This window comes from Danio aesculapii, chromosome 10 (assembly GCF_903798145.1).
Source record: "Danio aesculapii chromosome 10, fDanAes4.1, whole genome shotgun sequence".
Lineage (NCBI taxonomy): Eukaryota > Metazoa > Chordata > Actinopteri > Cypriniformes > Danionidae > Danio > Danio aesculapii.
The window spans coordinates 16,484,288-16,503,570 of record NC_079444.1 but is presented as its reverse complement, the minus strand read 5'-3'; the positions used below and the strand labels follow the sequence as shown (position 1 = coordinate 16,503,570).

Sequence of the window (19,283 nt, the reverse complement as noted above, 5' to 3'; positions counted from 1 at the left end):
ATGACAATGTGAAAAAAGATTTTTTTCAAAAAAGAAAAGCACAGGTATATTCTGTTTCACTGATCATTCTTGAGATGTTTCAGCAGCTTAATTGGAGTTCACTTGTTGTAAATTCAGATGCTTGTACATGATTTGAAAAGGCATACACCTGTCTATATAAGGTCCTAGGGTTGACAGTGCATGTCAAAGCACAAACCAAGCAAGAAGACAAAAGAATTGTCTGTAGACCTCTGAGACAGGATTGTCTCGAGGCACAAGACTGGGGAAGGTTACACAAAAATTTTCTGCTGCTCTGAAATTTCCAATGAGCACAGTGACCTCCATCATCTGTATCTGGAAGATGTTTGAACCACCAGGACTCTTTATAGAGCTGGCCTGCCATCTAAGCTGAGTGATCGGGGGAGAAGGGCCTTAGTCAGGGAGGTGATCAATAACCTGATGGTCACTCTGTCTGAGCTCCAGCGTTCTTATGTGGAGAGAGGAGAACCTTACAATCAGGCCTGTATAGGTAGAGTGGCCAGACGGACCACTCCCAACCTGGAATTTGCCAAAACCTGCTTCAGAGTGCGCTTGACCTCAGACTGGGGCGACGGTTCATCTTCAAGCAGGACAATGACCCAAAGCACACTGCAAAAATATCAATGGAGTGGCCTCACAACAACTCGGTTTATACATACGTATATAGGGAACAGTACAGTCAGTGGATACACTGAACTAGTTTTATTCCTTGCATCATAATGTAGGTTTGAGTATTTTTTTTTCTCATTGCACGTCCCCATATAGAACGCTGATATATAGCAACATATGCTAATTACAATTGGATTCCACATACTGTATATAAAATGTCATAAAAGTCAATTATTTGTCAAAATAGTGAAAAGATCACTGTTTACATTTTTTTCCAACCATATCATACATATATATGTTTGTGTATGTTTATATACAGCCATATGGACACCTATACAAAATATAGGTAATATAGTTGTAGGGGTAAAATATATAACATACAGTAATAGATAATATATTTACATAACATATATGTACATATTTGTCATTCTAATAGTTGAAAAAATTGCAATATTTTGACATGTATAATATATTTTATATTTGTAAAATTCATATGAACTATTATGTCACAAATGTAATTTGCATATATTTCTATATATCAGATTTCTATTTTGGGATCTGTGTTTCCATCAGTCTGGTCTTGTGGATTTGGTCACAGGTTCTCCTTTATATCACATTAGTGTTTTCATTACTCAAAATCTTGGAAAGAACCTTCTGTCAATATGAATCCAGGCCTGACATTGGTCTGCTGTGCTTTCTTACATACAGTAATATCAAATATGAAAACATTGTCTGTAAAAGTGGTACATGAAACAAAGAAACAATAAATATGGAATAAGGATCAATAAAGATGAAATCTATAGATAATGTAGTCCAATTTGGTCATCTTCTGTGGTAACTTATGTCATTTGATCTATCCTGAAACTTTCATCATCTAAACATGTAATATTGTATATCAGCTTCCATGCATCAAGAGTAATGCAACAGTTATTTATCATTTTGAGTGCTTGTATCAGTTGATAATAACACCAAGTTAAGTCAAAACGCATTTATTTCAAATGTAATGTTTGAGTTTCATTTTGAAATACTGTAGGATCAATTTGATGTTTAATTGTATTATAACAAAAAAAGGGGATCTTAGTTCACTGAACAAAGTATCTTTGAGTTGTGTGTACTGTATTCAAGCATTTGAAAAAAAAGTTAAGAGTTTAGCAAAAATGTGCAATTTTGGCTATGGTTGTGAATTTTGTGTCTAGAGTTTTGAAAATTGACACCAGAGTTCTGAAATTTGTGGCAAATCAATTGTAAAAACTGTAATCCATTTTGGAATAAGGCTGTAACATAAAAAATGTGGAAAAAGTGAAGCTCTATGAATACTTTACAGATGCACTGTATAAAAAAAAAGCAAAAGTATATTCTTCAGAATACATTAAAGAACACAAATGTGTTGAGGGGGGAGGTCTCTGTGGGAAAAGCATCCATTTCTTGTGCAAGCGTAAAGGGTTGGCCATCATACACTTTACAGAGAGAGGCTCAGAAAAATGTCTCTATTCTTTTCTAAAGGATTTTAGAATTTAGAAAGGTGAATATGAGGGTAGGGAGAAAAATACATATTGTGCATGGCTGGCAAACCATTATTTTTTTTTTGGACCAGATCACCTATTTGATCAATTTACAGGCCTATACTACAGTAAAGCAGTGATAGGTTAGTGATCATTTAAAAAAATAGTGTTTCCACAATTGAGGAGTGTGTGTGTGTGCAACCTTGTGAATAAGTGTAGCATTTTGAATGGTTGTGTTTGGAAAAGGAAAGCAAGTGGCTTCCTTTTAGATTTTGTGTTTTAGGTAGAGAGTTGTGTGTAGAGTTTTGAGAAGTGTTTTATGCAATTGAAAATTGAGTTCAAGGCTTAGAATTAGCTTCTGGTTTTGGAGATTTGGGGTGTAGTCGTGAATTTTGTGTCTAGAGTTTTAGGGCATAAATGATTGTAAAAACTGTAATGAAATAACTTCCCTAGGCTACTTTTATGCTGTGCATTAAAATCTTCTCACATATCATTTAAGATCAAGTGTATTGGTCAACTTAAAAAAATATATACTACAAACTTTTTTTTAATAGAGACATTCATCATGCGTTATTGGTTATATTGGCATGCATATTTAGTCTTCCACAAACCAGATACAGAGCTTCAAATGTGTCATCCTCTTTATCCTCACAGATAAAGAGGCTGCTGTTATATTTCTCCCTCGAGTGTTTGAGGGCTCTAAAGTGGCACTACACATTTATGAAAGTGGTAGACACAACACTCATTTCCTGCCACAAACTCCCCCACTTCACCAACATCACCCCAGGGCTTAATGTGCAGAGCTAATCAGATGATAGACAAAACATTTGCTCATAATATCAAATTTAGCTCACAGCAGTAACATCTGTGCACTTTGGTATATTCAAATACTGGATTAATTCCTGAATGTGCAGCTCCAGATGAATGAATCAGGCCAAGTATGATTTCTGCGGTCACTGAGGGCATCTCGCAACGTGGCTCTTAACACCTGTTTCCATCAACTTAACAAGAGACAGTTTAGACAACACACTTCACATGAAGTCATTCATGAGCCCCCTGAGTAGTGTTACACTTTCAATACTCAATGACTTCACTGACTGCATGCTCAAGATCGTATTGAACTAAAATGTTGCTGGGTTTTGGAAAGGGTAGTGTTCATGACAGTTGTCAAACACCAAAATGAATATCTGAACTGTAGTAAAGGTTCAGTGAAAGTCTGGTTCACAGTAGCATTATATTGAAGTGTCAATTGTCTTAAACACTGAAATTAATGTAATTAGACAGAATAACAATTTTATTATGTTCTAGACACAATGTTATTGACATTCAAAACATACTTTAAATGTCTGCAGTTATAATTTCCTGGTACCATGTGGAATATTACATTCATTTTTATGTGTATGTTATATGTTGTAATCAAAATCCAAATTTTAAAGGGATAGTTCACCCAAAAACTTCTCGTGGCTTTCCTCCAAGTGCTCCGGTTTTCCCTATAGTCCAAAGACATGCTGTGTAGGTGAATTTGATTAACTAATTTGGGCATGTTGTATAAATGTGTGTGTGAATGAGAGAGTGTTTGGGTGTTTCCCAGTACTGGGTTGCAGCTGGAAGAGCATCTGCTGCATAAAACATATACCAGAGGTGTTGACAGTTTGTCCCGCTGCATCAACCCCTGGTAGATCTGAAGCTGAAGGAAAATAAACGGATAAGTTCACCCAAAAAATAAAACTTGTCTTATCATTTATGTGGTTTTAAATCTTTACAAGTATTTATGACAATATTCTGAAGATTGCAGGGACCCACTGACTTCCATAGTGAAAAATTACTATTCTTTTAGCATCTTTTAGGTATTGTAGATTTTTATGATCTGTGATCACCTGGAACAAATGTTTGGCCCCCTCCAACCAGTGTCGCCACTCCTCCAGGGCGAGCTTGATGGCCAGAAGTTCTCGATTACCGATGTCATAGTTCCTTTCCGCCGGGCTGAGCTTCCGGGAGAAATAGGCACATGGATGGAGTAATGGAGGAGTACCGTGGTACTGGGACAGGATGGCTCCCACTCCGGTGGTCGATGCATCCACTTCGACCACAAACGGTAAGTCAGGATCGGGATGAGTCAGCAGTGGGGCTTGAGTGAAAGATTCTTTGAGGTTTTGGAAGGCTGCGGCCTAGTGTTTTAGGTTTGTTTTTCAACAGGTTGGTGAGCGGAGCGGTGATGAGACTGTAATTGTGGATGAAACGTCGATAGAAATTAGCAAATCCTAGGAAACGTTGGAGTTCCTTTATGGTTTTTGGTTCGGGCCAGGAGATGACGGAAGTGACCTTCCCCTCGTCCATACGAACCCCTCTCTGATCGATGATGTACCCCAAGAACTGAACAGATGGTAAATGGAAGGAGCATTTTTCAGCCTTGAGGTACAGGCGGTGTTTCCTGAGGGTTTTCAGGACCTCCGCAACGTGGTGGCGATGTTCGGCCTCACTCCGGGAGTAAATCAGGATATCATCTATGTATACAATGACGAAGAGATGGAGGAACTCCCGGAGGACTTCGTGGATGAAGTTTTGGAATACGGAGGGGGCGTTAACCAGACCATAGGGCATGACCAGGTACTCGTAGTGTCCAGTAGGGGTCACAAACCAGTCTTCCACTCGTCCCCCTCACGTATTCTCACCAGGTTATAGGCGCTGCGGAGGTCCAACTTGGTGAAAATTTTGGCGGATCTGAGTTGTTCCAGGGCTGCCGGGACGAGAGGAAGGGGATAGCGGAATTTGACTGTACCTTGATTTAGGGTTCGGTAATCGATACATGGCCGCAGCCCTCCATCCTTCTTAGCCACGAAAAAGAATCTTGAGGCAGCAGGTGACGTGGATGGACGGATATACCCCTGACTCAGAGCCTCATGGATGTACTCCTCCATTGCCTTGGTTTCCGGAAGGGACACCGGGTAGATCCTACCTCTGGGCATAGGAGCATCTGGAAGCAGGTCTATGGCGCAGTCCCATGGCCGATGTGGAGGTAGCTGGGAAGCTCTCTTGGGGCAAAATACATCCTCGTATGAGGAGTAGATCTTCGGGATCTGAATGGATCGTTTCTCGACTGGACTTTCGACAGACGTGACGTAGACGGTACGGGGTCTTTGAATTTGTAAGGGTAGATCGGGAAAACAGCTGGATCTTCATTCTTCTCCCCATCTCTTAATTTCTCCTGTGCCCCAAGAGAGGATGGGATTGTGCTTCACCAGCCACGGGCGCCCTAAGATGATATCCATCGATGCACCCTCCAGAACCAGAAATTGAATCTCCTCTTTGTGGAGCAGTCCTACTTGGAGATTGACGGGTTCACATTTTCGATGGATACGTGCCTGAGAATGGATATCGTTGGTTATGGGTTGAATCTGGTAGACGTGCGTCGAGGCTTCGGTGTTAAGCTGGAGTCAGCGACAGAGGGCGTGCGAGATGAAATTTCCTGCTGACCCGGAGTCGATGAGGGCTGTGACTGAAACTGAGACAGAAGGGGTAGTTAACTGGACATTAGTGGTGAGAGGATGCATCTTTTCAATGGGAGAACTGAACAAACTCACCACAGATCGTGCTGGACGAAGGGGACAGTCCAGCCTGACATGTCCTTTGGCACCACAGTACATGCACAGACCCCGGGTCAGCCTCCTCTGTCGCTCGGTGATCGTGAGTCTACCAGATTCTATGATCATGGGTTCTGGTTCTGGAGGAACGGCTGGCTCTGGCGAACGGAGGAGTGCCCTCAGACGATCGGAACAGCGCAGAGAGTGTTGGATGAACTTCTCCAATCCCATCGTGTCGTCGAGGGCGGCCAGCTGTAACCGGAGGCTGGGCTCTAGTCCGAGCCGGTAGGTTGTGAGGAGAGATCGCTCATTCCATCCGCTAGCAGCAGCCAGAGTTCGGAATCTGAGAGCATAATCCTGAGTGGACATGGCTCCCTGTTTGAGATGGTATAGCTGTTCTCCGGCTGCTACTTCAGCATCCGCGCGACCAAAAACCTCCTTGAAATACTGGGTGAATGACTGAATGGAATTTGTTACCGGCCCAGACTGTTGCCAGATGGTTTCAGCCCACCGAAGAGCCGACCCAGAGAGAAGGGAGATGATGAAAGCGATTTTGGACCGATCTGTAGGGTATAACTCGGGTTGCATAGTGAATACCAGAGAACATTGTAGGAGAAATCCATTGCACTCCTCCGCCCCGCCAGAGTAGGGCGCTGGTCGAGCCATGGGACTGGATGAGTGGGTGGACGGTGAAGAAGTGCTCGGTGCTGGTGGTGCTTCGGGAAGTGGAGCAGATGGTAGTAGCACTCTCTTCAATGAATCCACCAACTCCTGAAGGGGATCGTGAGTGCTCATGCTGTTGATAGTTGTAGGTCCGGTCTTCTGTTACGGAAGCAGACGGACAAACAAGGGGAGTAAGTATAAATGAGGTTTATTACAACAGTAGAGCAAAGTGGATAATAATTGAGAGTTGAAATGGAGTTTGGAGGAACTGATGATCCTCTTTGCCAGGTGGGATGACAGACACTGAAGGATGACCGAAGGCACACACCAGAGGACTTGCGGGGAAGACAGACTGATGAGACACACAACGCTGACAGGATAACTGGAACACTGGACAGACTGGAAGGAAAACAGAGTAAAGGTAAGTATATATGCTGAGATTGCAGGGGAGTGAAACCTAGGAAGTGGTTCACTCAGAGTCCGCTTCGTAGGAACGAGACCGGACAATGAGTGAAGTGAGGTGTGTGCTTATAGAGTGAGTCTGAGTGATTGGGTGCAGCTGTGCGTGGTTAATACTCAGGTGAAGGTGCTCGATGCGTGATGTTGGTGGAGGAGCCTGGCCAATCCGTGACACTTACAGCCGCAAAAAGGGAATTTTATTCAAGAACCATATGTAGTAATAGTTCTAATTCCAGAGTTCTATTTCGTATAGTCAAAAATCTGATCAAACCCTCTTGTAACTCTGACCCCCCGACTATTGAACAATGCAACGAGTTTCTTAAATATTTTACAGATGAAATTAATGACGTATTTAACTCCATTGCCTATAATCATACTTCTGTCCTTGTTGAGTTGTTTCCCTCCGTCCTTCCTGTCTCTGGTTTCTTAACTTTTAACATGGTTTACTCTGATTTTATTATACATCTTGTACTGTCAATGAATTCTACCACCTGTATACTAGATCCATTTCCTACGACTGTCTTGAAGCACTCTGTGTCTGTTTTTGAGCCCCACATCACTGCCATTGATAATGCCTCCCTCAGTAGTGGGTTTGTTTCACCTGTTCTGAAGATGGCTGCTGTAACTCCAGTTCTCAAAAAACCTGGCAGTGACATTTCGCTGATGTCTAATTATCGGCCGATCTCAAATCTACCATTCTTGGCCAAAGTCTTTGAGCGTGTGGTGGTGTGCCAACTACAAAACCATCTCCAAACAAACAGTTTATTAGAGAAATTTCAGTCTGGTTTTAGATCGGGTCACAGTACTGAAACTGCTTTAGTTAGAGTTGTCAATGACCTTCTTTTAACTGCGGACTCTGGGGCATGTGGCATCTTAGTTCTCTTAGATCTGACTGCAGCTTTTGATACCATCTGTCACAAGATATTGCTGGACAGGCTTAATAAGTGGATTGGTATATCTGGGACGGTGTTTAACTGGTTTGTGTCTTATCTCACTGACCGCTCACAGTTTGTCAGTTTGGGTGGTCATAGATCTCAGACTGTCCCACTGCGCCAGGGTGTCCCCCAAGGATCTGTGCTTGGGCCACTCCTATTTAGTATCTACATGTTGCCTCTTGGATAGATCATGCATAAATTTGCCCTGGGGTATCACTGTTATGCTGATGACACACAGATTTACATCAGTGCTCGCCCTGATGTCTCACCTCTGCTACGTCAGTTTTATCTGCCTGTTTACTGTAAGTTAAAGCCTGGATGAATCAAAATTTCCTCAAATTAAAAGTTATAAAACAGAGGTTCTACTAATTGGCACTCCTACCAATGTTAACCAGTGTAATGATTTTAAACTCTCTGTTGTTGATCTTCAAGTGTCTCCCTCTACCCAGGTGCGCAACCTTGGGGTGCTTTTTGATGCACAGCTTAGTTTTAACTCACACTTCAAACACTTGACTAAAATCCCCTTCTTTCATCTACGTAATATTGCACGGATTAGACCTTTTTTATCACGGCCTGATGCGGAAAGGCTTATCCATGCCTTTATCACATCACGTCTTGACTTCTGTAACTCACTCTTCGGGGGCCTACCAGCAAGCTCTCTAAGACGTTTACAGTACATTCAAAATTCTGCTGCACGGGTTTTAACACATACTTCCTCGCGCCACCTTATCACTCCTGTACTTCAGCAACTTCACTGGCTTCCTGTTAAATCACATATCGATTTTAAGACTCTGATTTTAACATACAAAGCAGTGCATGGGCTAGCACCTTTACATGTTAGCGCTTTGGGACTGAGAAAAGCGCATTATAAATAAAATGTATTATTATTATTATTATTATTTATTAACACACAAATTAACTATTAGTATATGCCTGAATAATAAGATATATAAATGTTAATTTGAATAGTTTATTAATCATTTACTTATGCATTCTGAATGATTTTAAAATGGCACCAACTATACTTAAATAACTAGTTTGTAAATAATGCAATACTTTATTAGGTAATAAAAAAATAATCATTAAAGTATTAAATTACAATTATTAAGCACATTATATATGTGCTTGTAAGTCAAGAACATTTATAAACTGCTTACTAATGTCTATTAAGGTTACTGCTTAACAGATAATGAATTCACTATTTGCTAATGCTTGATAAATGATTAGTGTGTAGTTATTATAAAGTGTTACCAAAAAATTTATTACAAATTTTGTAAACATTCAAAATAACCCCAATTCTTCTTTATTTTTACTTTCTAACAAAAAAAGCCTAAATGAGTAACTTTGAAAAGTTACCCAGTTTTCTGAAATTGCATATACCAACCTATACCACTGACAAACTCTGTGTATGATGAGCCTATGTCTGATTTGACTTTGGTTGATTGAAACTTACACATGTGGCTTGAGTTTCCAAGCTATAATTGAGCTCAGATCAGAAATGAGCATCATGATAATATTCATGTTTGGAATTTTGCTTTCCTCTGAGTACATGGCAGAAAGGGATTTTTTATAATGATGTTTTTTTTTCTAAATAATCTTTTCCCTTCAGTTTCAACAGGAAAGTTGTGCTAGCTGATTTTTCATATCATTAAGATTTTAATGAAAATGTAAAGAAAAATGTTGAAAAAAATACAAATATCATATATCTTTAAAACGTTACGGTATATTGTTCAGAAATTTCATTCTTGTTGGCTTTAATGGTGAAGTGACTATAAACTGTTCACCTAAATGCACAGAATTTTAGTTAAGCAGCTTTCAAGGCTGTTGGAATCCCCCCTCAGGCGCCTGTTGTGTATGGCCGTTTCAAACCACAGCAACACTTTTGTTAGTGTACTGCAACAGTTGTTGCGAGTTTTGTGATTGCAGCTGTGTTGCATTAACTCAGTGAAACTGATGTTTGCCAGCACTGGTACTTCCATTAGCCTCCTGCAAACACCATTAATGAGCCATGCTTTCAGAGAGTACTGCTTTTAGTTCAATGTACACTCTCCTTACAGATACACTACAGTACACTGTACAGCTGGAATGTTATTACAGACACCAAGACAACAAAAATCTTGTCATTTGAATGCTCACAAATATGAATCTTCTGTTACTAATACACTGCTTTGTTTAAAAGTATATATACAAACAATATGATCACTGTGGGTGAGCTACTTGAAATTGTGTCACCCATTCATTGCTTTCTTCACTGGTAATCTTAGAGAGATTGATGTGTAGCAGTAGGTGGTATAAACTACTGTAAAACTCCAGGGATGGCCTAATGTTCTCCCCTGCTGTTTCAAATGCAGTCACAGGCTCAGACAGGTGTCCCTTTTCTGTGCTGTTCATCATCTGTCTTGAGCAAACTCCATTAATAGCCAACATTTAGTGCATGTTATAAACTGTTGGTCTCAGTTGTATTAAATATTTTTAAACCCCAAAATCTACTCTGTGGAGGTTTCTCATGAATGTGCTGCTGTCAGCAAACACATCACAATATTTTAATCCTCTTTTAGTGAAACACTAAATAGTCAACACATCAACACTATTTTAAACACCACAGTAACAACTTAATTAGTTGAAAACAAGTCTTTGACCAATTCAGTTCAATTCAAAGTAATTGAATCACTATTTCTATAGCACTTTTTTTTACAATAAAACTTGTGACAAATATTATACACAGGCATCAATAAAAAGTCAGATATTTCAATATTTCAGATTGTTGAACATTCCAACAAGTCAGACAGGTAGGAAAGTAGTGGTAGAATCCTGGTGTTGTTCATAAATATTTTATAAAACATTTTAATATAAATGTTATTAAAACAGATGGATTCAGTTCAGTTTCATGTAAATGTCATGGAAGTTCAGTTCAGTTTACTTCGGCTGGCAGCCGATCCTCCTAAGAGCAGCTCCTCTAAGACCAGGATGTCCATCGTTACTGAGCTTTTTTTTCAGGGCTACCATGGGAAATTATGTGTTTGTGTGCACATGTGATTTCTCACAGCTTTGCATCTCTGCAGGGTGATAACAGAACTCTTCCAAATCTCTCACGGACCATGAACTTGTTGTGAAATGCAGAGTATGCCCATCTGGATGGTATTTGAGAACTTTATATGCAGACAATAACTGAGTTGCAAATGAGTGTGTGATTTGTACTCATACTGTATCTTCAAGAAGCTTGTTGTTAAATCATAAAATCCCCCAATTGTGAAAACATTTGCTTTGTCTTTGACACGCATTGGTAAATGCCAAAGCTACAAAGTCTGATGTGTAAAATAAGTTTTATTTCTTTCTGATTTCTAAAGTATATGTATTATGATGCAGCTGTTGATCACACACGAGATACATGATTCAATCTCAATCACCATATTGTGAAGAGTTCAGCACAACACTCTAAACTAGAAGACTGTCGATGGCACATACATTTTCAGCCAAAAGATTTGCTTTGTTTAATGCACATTTTTATAAATGGAGAGAAACTAAGGTACTGCATGTTGCTAACAATGTTTTGCAGTATCATTCTAACTTAAAAACTCTTAAACAGCCTTATAAAAAGTGTAGCTGTAGTTACAGTATATGAAAAAGATCAAAATAGTTAGTAAATAATATTAAGTTAAATGAGTTCAAGAACTTGGCATTAACTGTTAGTAGTATATTGTTTTGGAGATAGTCATTGTTTTTGCACTGTATGGAGCCATGACCTAAGCTTTTCACTCATCATAGCACACATGCTGCTGCTGATGTGACAATAAAAGTGATTTGTCTGATTTGAAGAAGTTCTCTATGAACAGGTTTAAATAGCAAAATTACATAAGTTTAATATACATACAGACAGTAAAAAGGTATGATGTTTTCCTGATAAATATATTATATATTTCTAAAAGAGATGAAGACATTAAATTTAGTAGAAATTTTGGTAAAAACCAAACAATCCAAACATACAAATAAACCAAAACACTGAAAAATGTGTTATGTGTAATAACAATGAAATGACACAAGGACAAGATACTGAACTATTTAAATGTATTTAATACTTTGTATAAAATGGCAGCACAGTGGCTCAGTGGTTAGCACTGTCGCCTCACAGCAAGAAGATTGCTGGTTTGAGTCTTAGCTTGGCCAGTTAGCATTCCTGTATAGAGTTTGCATGTCCTTCCTGCTTTGGTGCTGGTTTCGTTCGCACGCTCTGGTTTCACCACAGTCCAAAGACATGTGGTATTGGTGAATTGGATGAACTAAATTAGCCATAGTGTATATGTGTGTGTTTGTGTGAATGTGAGAGTGTATGGGTGTTTCCCAGAACTGGGTTGCAGCTGGAAGGGCATCTACTGCATAAAACATATGCTGGAATAGTTGGTGGTTCATTCCGCTGTGGTGACCTCTGATAAATCAGAGACTAAGCCTGAAGAAAATAAATGAATTAACTTTGTATTACAAAACTTTTTTTTGGTAATGACAGCTCCACAATGTCTCTTATATGGAGAATGGATGGATTGCTCAGGAGTGTTTTTCTGTGTATTACAGTTGACTTGTCCCAGTAAAATTTTATGTAATGTTGAATTATGTTTGTAATACAGCCCAGTAAAATAGACATTTGTGTACAGTTGCTATTGTATAGTAATCAGTGTTATAGTAAATACTGTAAATGCACTCAGTTAAAATGGTTGGGTTAAAAAATACCCCAAATATAACCCATAGGTTATTATAGCACCTTCCCAACCATGGGTTATTTTAACCCAATGCATTGGGTTATTTTGATTAAAAAAGAATAATCCATTCTGGTATTACAATTGCTACTATAACTAGTATTACTATAAATGTTATAATTATGGCTGTGTAAATAAATAACACACAGTTTTTAAAAATATTGAAATGCTTCATTTCCATTACATTTTAAGTTCCAGACACAAGCGTTTTTCTCTATTTAATATAGATCGGCTGTGACGCCATCATTTGTATCATTAATAAGGGTGCTGGTGAAACAATAAAAAACACGACACGGAGAGGTAATTAAAAAAAACAAACAAACAATATTATTGCATTAGAGCTTAAATATACTTTATAATGTAAAAACAACATTACATACGCATATTAATACAGTTGTTCTGTGTCAGTTAAATCAGTTGACTGGTTGAGTTAACTGGTTGAGTTATTAAATAAATAACCCAATAAAGGTTAAAAATAACCCAAAAAGCACCAAATATTTAACCCAACTTGTTGCGTTATTAATAAATTACCCAATAAAGGTTAAAAAAATAACCCAACAAAGCCCCAAATATTTAACCCAACTTGTTGAGTTATTAATAAATAACCCAATAAAGGTTAAAAATAACCCAACAGAGCACAGAATATTTTTCACTCAACCTTTGCAGTAAATAAATAACGCAACGTTTTTTTTTTTTTTAAGATTTTTTTACTGATTTTGGTAGCATTGGTCAGCTTACTTACACATTAACTAGACCAGTTTAAATTATACTTCCAAAAAAGCAATATTGGGACATCCCACTTATCACAATAATCACTTTGAAGTTTTGCTGAATGACTTGATGTAGCGTTTTAATAAATAATACATGGAATGTCAGTAATACAGGTCATTAATATCATGGATATATGAAATAATTTTATGGATATATAATATATATTCATATTTTGGAACTCTGAAAATGCTCAAAAAACTCTTGTGCAAATGTGACAATAGTATCTGGCCACACTACATTAAAAAAGTTATATTTGTATGTATTTTTGGGTTTGTGTGAAGGTGTTTCCTGAAATGATGTCATCCTGTGGTCCTCTTCTATTGGCTGTGTCATGCTGTTTGGTTGCTCTGACATCATCACTCAACCTGGATGACCCTAATGTCTGCAGTCACTGGGAAAGGTGAGAAACACACACGCACGTACGCATGCACACACTGTCTTTTTTGCAGTTACCCTAGAATTTTTTGTCTGTTACAATTACAGTTTTTCCCAATTGTTTACACACAATTACTTGTACTTCAGACACAATGACTACAACATGTAACTGATGCACCAACCCCCTTAACCAATTTTGCTAAACTACAAGCACAATTCCTGCTTTACACTCAAATTGCAGGTTTAAAACACACTTTTTTCAAAACACTACACACAATTCTCTGCATTTGGCACAATTTTCATGCTGAAAATCTCTTGTTTTTTTTTTTTTACAAGGAACACACTGTCATTCAAAATTGTTAAGTCAGTTGTCCTACTTAGCATACTAACTCATCACATGAGTAAACACCTGTCACACAGAATTGCAATTTAGAAATCAGAGCTCATCTGATTCACAACTGGTTCACTGCCCACCCACGTATTTTAGTTGTTTGTCTCCCTCCATATTCTCCATTTCTCAAACCTATTGAGGATTTTTTTCTGCCTGAAGATGGAAAGTGTATCCACACACATGTATATCCGTTCTCCAAGCTATAGCAGTTGATGCTTTTCATGGCTGGATTTGCTATGCAAGCTGACATTTTCCCCACTGCTTGGCCAGACCAAAACAGAAAAGAGGATGCAGTATAGCTGTTTTTTTTTTTTTTTTTACTGTCACTGTATTCAGTAAATCCTTCTGTTGATGGTATATGTAGGCCACGTTATGTGCAACTTTGTGTTGGTTGGGATGAACACTGTGTACACTGTTTTTGTGGGAAAAATACAGTAAAATATATTTGGTATTTGTGTGTTTTGTATAAAAACAATATTCTGAAATATTTTACAGTGCAGTTATTTAGGCCTATGTACTGTCTGTAGTAATGTAACACTGAACAAAAGTTATTATGATGAATGGAGAAGAAGTGGTCATAGTGTTACGTTACATTAAGCACATCAATGCTCAACTGGTACTTATAAATGTTTATTGATGTGATGGCTTGTGTGTGTCATTTGAAAACAAAATACAATTTTCAGAAGAAATAACATTGTTTTGAATGTAGAGTTTCATTTTGCAGAAGAATTGAAGGGTTTTGCCCAATGTGTGTGTGTTTTGTGATTTGTGTGTAGAGTTCTGACAATATGAGACATGCTTTCAGAAAATGTGTCTAAACAATTGGGAAAAACTGTAATACATTTATTAATAACATGAACTAACAAGTTATTAAGGTAGCTGTTATCCACACATGAACTCATGTGACTCATGTTGTAATTAAAGTTAGTTCATGATTAGTGCATGCATTAACTCATAATTAATTCATAATAGAGTTTTTTTTGGATTTTTTAAGCACGATTTTCAAAACAGGGCCCATGTTTTCAAAACAATACACACAATTAGCACAACCACACACCCAATTAGCAAAACACTACAGATCCGTTGCATAATTAAACACTCTTGTAAAAACTATACACTTATGTTTAAAAACCACAGTTTTTTACCATAAGAAACACACATTTCACTTTTACTATACTCTGTTTGCAGGAGTTACACTCTGCTGTAATAAACCTAAAACACTTTTAGCAATTCTACTTTCCTGTTATTAGAGTAGGCTACAATCAACAAAGTACAAATATTAAGTAAATTCACCAAACACTACACAAGACCAATGTTGCACACTGAAGAACTCATTCATTTCTCAACATGCCCAAAACGTTAACATGGAGATTCATGGTACTGTAACAATATGTAAAGTGGTACTGTCACTTTAAGGACTGTGTAGAATATGTAAAGTGACAGTACCACTTTACATATTGTTACAGTACCATGAATCTCCATGTCAACGTTTTGGGCATATTGAGAAATGGATGAGTTTCTTCAGTGTGCAACATTGGTCTTGTGTAGTGTTTGGTGAATTTACTTAATATTTGTACTTTGTTGATTGTAGCCTACTCTAATCACAGGAAAGTAGAATTGCTAAAAGTTTTTTAGGTTTATTACAGCAGAGTGTAACTCGTGCAAACAGAGTATAGTAAAAGTGAAATGTGTGTTTCTTATGGTAAAAAAGTGTGGTTTTTAAACATAAGTGTATAGTTTTTACAAGAGTGTTTAATTATGCAAAGTATCTGTAGTGTTTTGCTAATTGAGTGTGTGGTTGTGCTAATTGTATTGTTTTGAAAACACAGGCCCTGTTTTGAAAATCGTGCTTGAACAATCCAAAAAAACTGTAAAGGTAATGGCATGATCATTATTTTATGAACATGTATTTAAGTTAAAAAAAACTTTATGGCTTGATTACTTTAACTGAAATATTGAGGTTATAAATATGTCTGTGTGTCTAGAATTAGTCTTTATTAATTTTTTTTATTACGCTTTTTGAGGGATAGTTCACAAAATTATTACAGTTTTTTCCAACCGCTTATACACAAAATCTTTTCTTGTCACACAATTTCTGAAACCTCTTACTCAAAATGCAAAACTACACCTCAAATCTCCAAAACCAGAAGCTATTTCTCAGTCTTGAACTCAATTTTCAATAGCATAAAACACTTTTTTTAAAACGCTACACACAAATCTTTACCTAAAACACAAAACTTTAAAAGCAATCCAATTGCTTTTCCCCAGTCAAAATGCTAGACTTATTCACAAGGTCGCGCACACACATGCTCCTCAAATGTGGAAACACTAATTTCTTAACTAATCACTAACTAATCACTGCTTTTGTCTAGTATAGGTCAAAGGGGATGGGACACTGGGCTGTTCTGATCCAAAAAAATGGTTTTCCACACATCCACAATTTGTAGTTTTGTACCTACCCCATGTTCTCCTTTTCTAAATCCTAAATTCTAAATTCTAAAAAAGAATAGAGGAATTCTTTTGAGCCTAGCACTGTAAGTTAGACCTAGCACTGCTGGTTAGACCTAAACTGCATTTCGTTGCCTTGTACTTGTACATGTGTAATGACAATAAAGTTGAATCTAGTCTAATCTAATCTAATCTAATCTAATCTAATCTAATCTAATCTAATCTAAAGTGTATGATGACCAACCCTATGCCCACATGACGCTTTTTCAGGCAATGGACGCTTCTCCCCTCGACACTCCCCTCACACATAATTGTAGTTTTTACTGTATTCTAAAGTATATACTTTTGCTTTACATATGTTCTATTTTATATTTATTTTTGTACATTTTTACATACAGTATGTTTATGTTTTTTATGCTATAAACAACAATAATGTTTGGCGTATGTAATATTTTCTGTTTTTTCATGTCATTGGTGTTCAGTGTACCTGTTGCTCCTCTCAGCAGATTACTGTCACTGTAGAACATTGTATTGAAATGTAGATAAAAGCCTAAAGAGCAAAGAGCTTTAGATTTAGAACAACAGTGTTTACATGGTTTATTCAAACATTTACTATTATGAAAGAAGTGTTTGCCATTTGATGCAAATGCATCATTCTGACGTGTTTTTATGGCATTTTGAATGCAGTGTTACATTTTGAAGTAGATGTGAGGCGTTTTGCATTTTGTGTGTGCAGTTCTGAGAATTGTGTGTAGAGTTTTGAAAAAAGTAGACATTGTTTTAAAAACGTGTGTAAGCAGTTGGAAAAAATTATAAATAATGAGTAATTCTGAAAGTAAAAAGAAAACTTTCTGCTAGAGCTGTAGTTAGAATCATAGTTCCTGGTTGTGTTCTATTCCCAGTTATCCCCCCTATGCCCTATTCCTTTCAAACGTTTAACATTTAAACTTTAAATGATTAAAAAAAACATTATTGTCACTCTTGTCACTATTAATGTCTCTCTTTGGTGTAGTTTGCTTTCAAAGTATTTTTTACAGTTCAGTTTTAGCGATTTGATGATTTATATATGAGATTAGAATATTTGTTAGCTAAATAGTTTTATGTTTTAAAATAGAATATGGCATATTCCCAATAATTTTTGTAAAGGAAATATAGACCCTATATGTGCTGATTACATATATTTCAATTAATATGGAATATACAGTTAAAGTCGGAATTATTAGCCCCTTTTTAAATTCTTTTTTCTTTTTTTAAATATTTCCCAAACAGATCAATTAAATTTTCACAGTATGTCTGATAATATTTTTTTCTTCTGGTGAAAGTCTTAATTAATTTTTTTTTTTTGGCTAAATAAAAGCAGTTTTTAATTTTTTTAAACCCTTTTTAAGGTCAAAATGATTAGCCCCTTTAAGCAATATTTTTTTCGATAGTCTACAGAACAAACCATTGTTATACAATAACTTGCCTAATTATCCTAACGTGCCTGGTTAACTTACAGTTTTTTTGGATTGCTTACACACCAAAATTAAAAGTAGTACACTGTTAGCAAATCCCTACACTCAAGAAGCAAAACATCAGCCCATATTTGCCCAACTATAAGCACAAGTCAACCTCACACTTGTTGCAAAACTGTAAACACAATTAACATACATTACACACAAAAATCTATCATGAAGTCACTTCCTTGCAATACCAAAGCACTGACTGTCAAATTAGCGCACTGTCCAACCAATTGGTTCAATACAGTCATCAGGTGTGTAAACACTTGTTTGATTTATTGCAGACACACCAATCAGGGGTTTAAGCACCATAAAAAGCAGCAGGTGAGTTCATCGTTCTTCAAGCACAGTGGAAAGAGTCAGAGAAAGAGTAAGCAAATCAGCAAATCAAATCGATCATATGCAATACATTGTTGACTGGGACCATGTGTCTTTCCACCGCACTGCTCTGGTCCAGAAGTGGTTTCAGGAACATCCACATTTCACGGTCCTATATCTTCTACCATACTCTCCATTCCTCAACCCTATAGAAGTTTATCTCGGGATGGCGGTGAAAGGTATATGATCTTCACCTCCAGGCTGAGGTACCCCACATCCAAGCCATGGAGGAGGCCTGTGACCAGATGGAGGTAGCAACAATAAAAGGATGGATTCGTCATTCACAACATTTTTTCCAAGGTGTCTTGCTAATGACAACATTGCCTGTGACGTTGATGAAATTCTCTGGCCAGATCCAGCTAAGCAAAGAGACAATGTCTAGTGTTTTTTTTTTTTTTTTTTACAGTAAACTTTCAATGCAATATGTAAAGTGACAGTACCACACTACATATTGTTACAGTATGTTACAGTTCTTCAGTGTGCTACATTGGTCTTATGTAGTGTTTGGTGGATTTACTTTATATTTGTACTTTGTTGATTGTAGCCTACTCTAATCACAGGAAAGTAGAATTGCTAAAAGTGTGTTAGGTTTATTACAGCAGAGCGTAACTCGTGCAAACAGAGTATAGTAAAAGTGAAATGTGTGTTTCTTATGGTAAAAAAGTGTGGTTTTAAAACATAAGTGTATAGTTTTTACTAGAGTGATTAATTATGCAAAGGATCTGTAGTGTTTTGCTAATTGGGTGTGTGGTTGTGCTAATTGTGTGTATTGTTTTGAAAACACAGGCCCTGTTTTGAAAATCGTGCTTAAACAATCCAAAAAAACTGTAATTACCCTAGTTAAGCCTTTAAATGTTACTTTAAGCTGTATAGAAGTGTCTTGAAAAATATCTAAGGTAAAATAAA

General features: G+C 37.2%; 1 protein-coding gene across 1 annotated transcript in view; it reads left to right on the top strand.

Moving 5' to 3' along the window:
- megf10 (multiple EGF-like-domains 10) overlaps positions 1-19,283 on the top strand; it is a 115,989-nt gene that overhangs the window by 9,648 nt on the left and 87,058 nt on the right. Inside the window, exon 2 of the mRNA XM_056466336.1 lies at positions 13,568-13,686. Within this exon, the coding sequence (XP_056322311.1) occupies positions 13,580-13,686 (107 nt within the window). The 5' untranslated portion in view covers positions 13,568-13,579. The remainder of the gene's footprint in view (positions 1-13,567; positions 13,687-19,283) is intronic.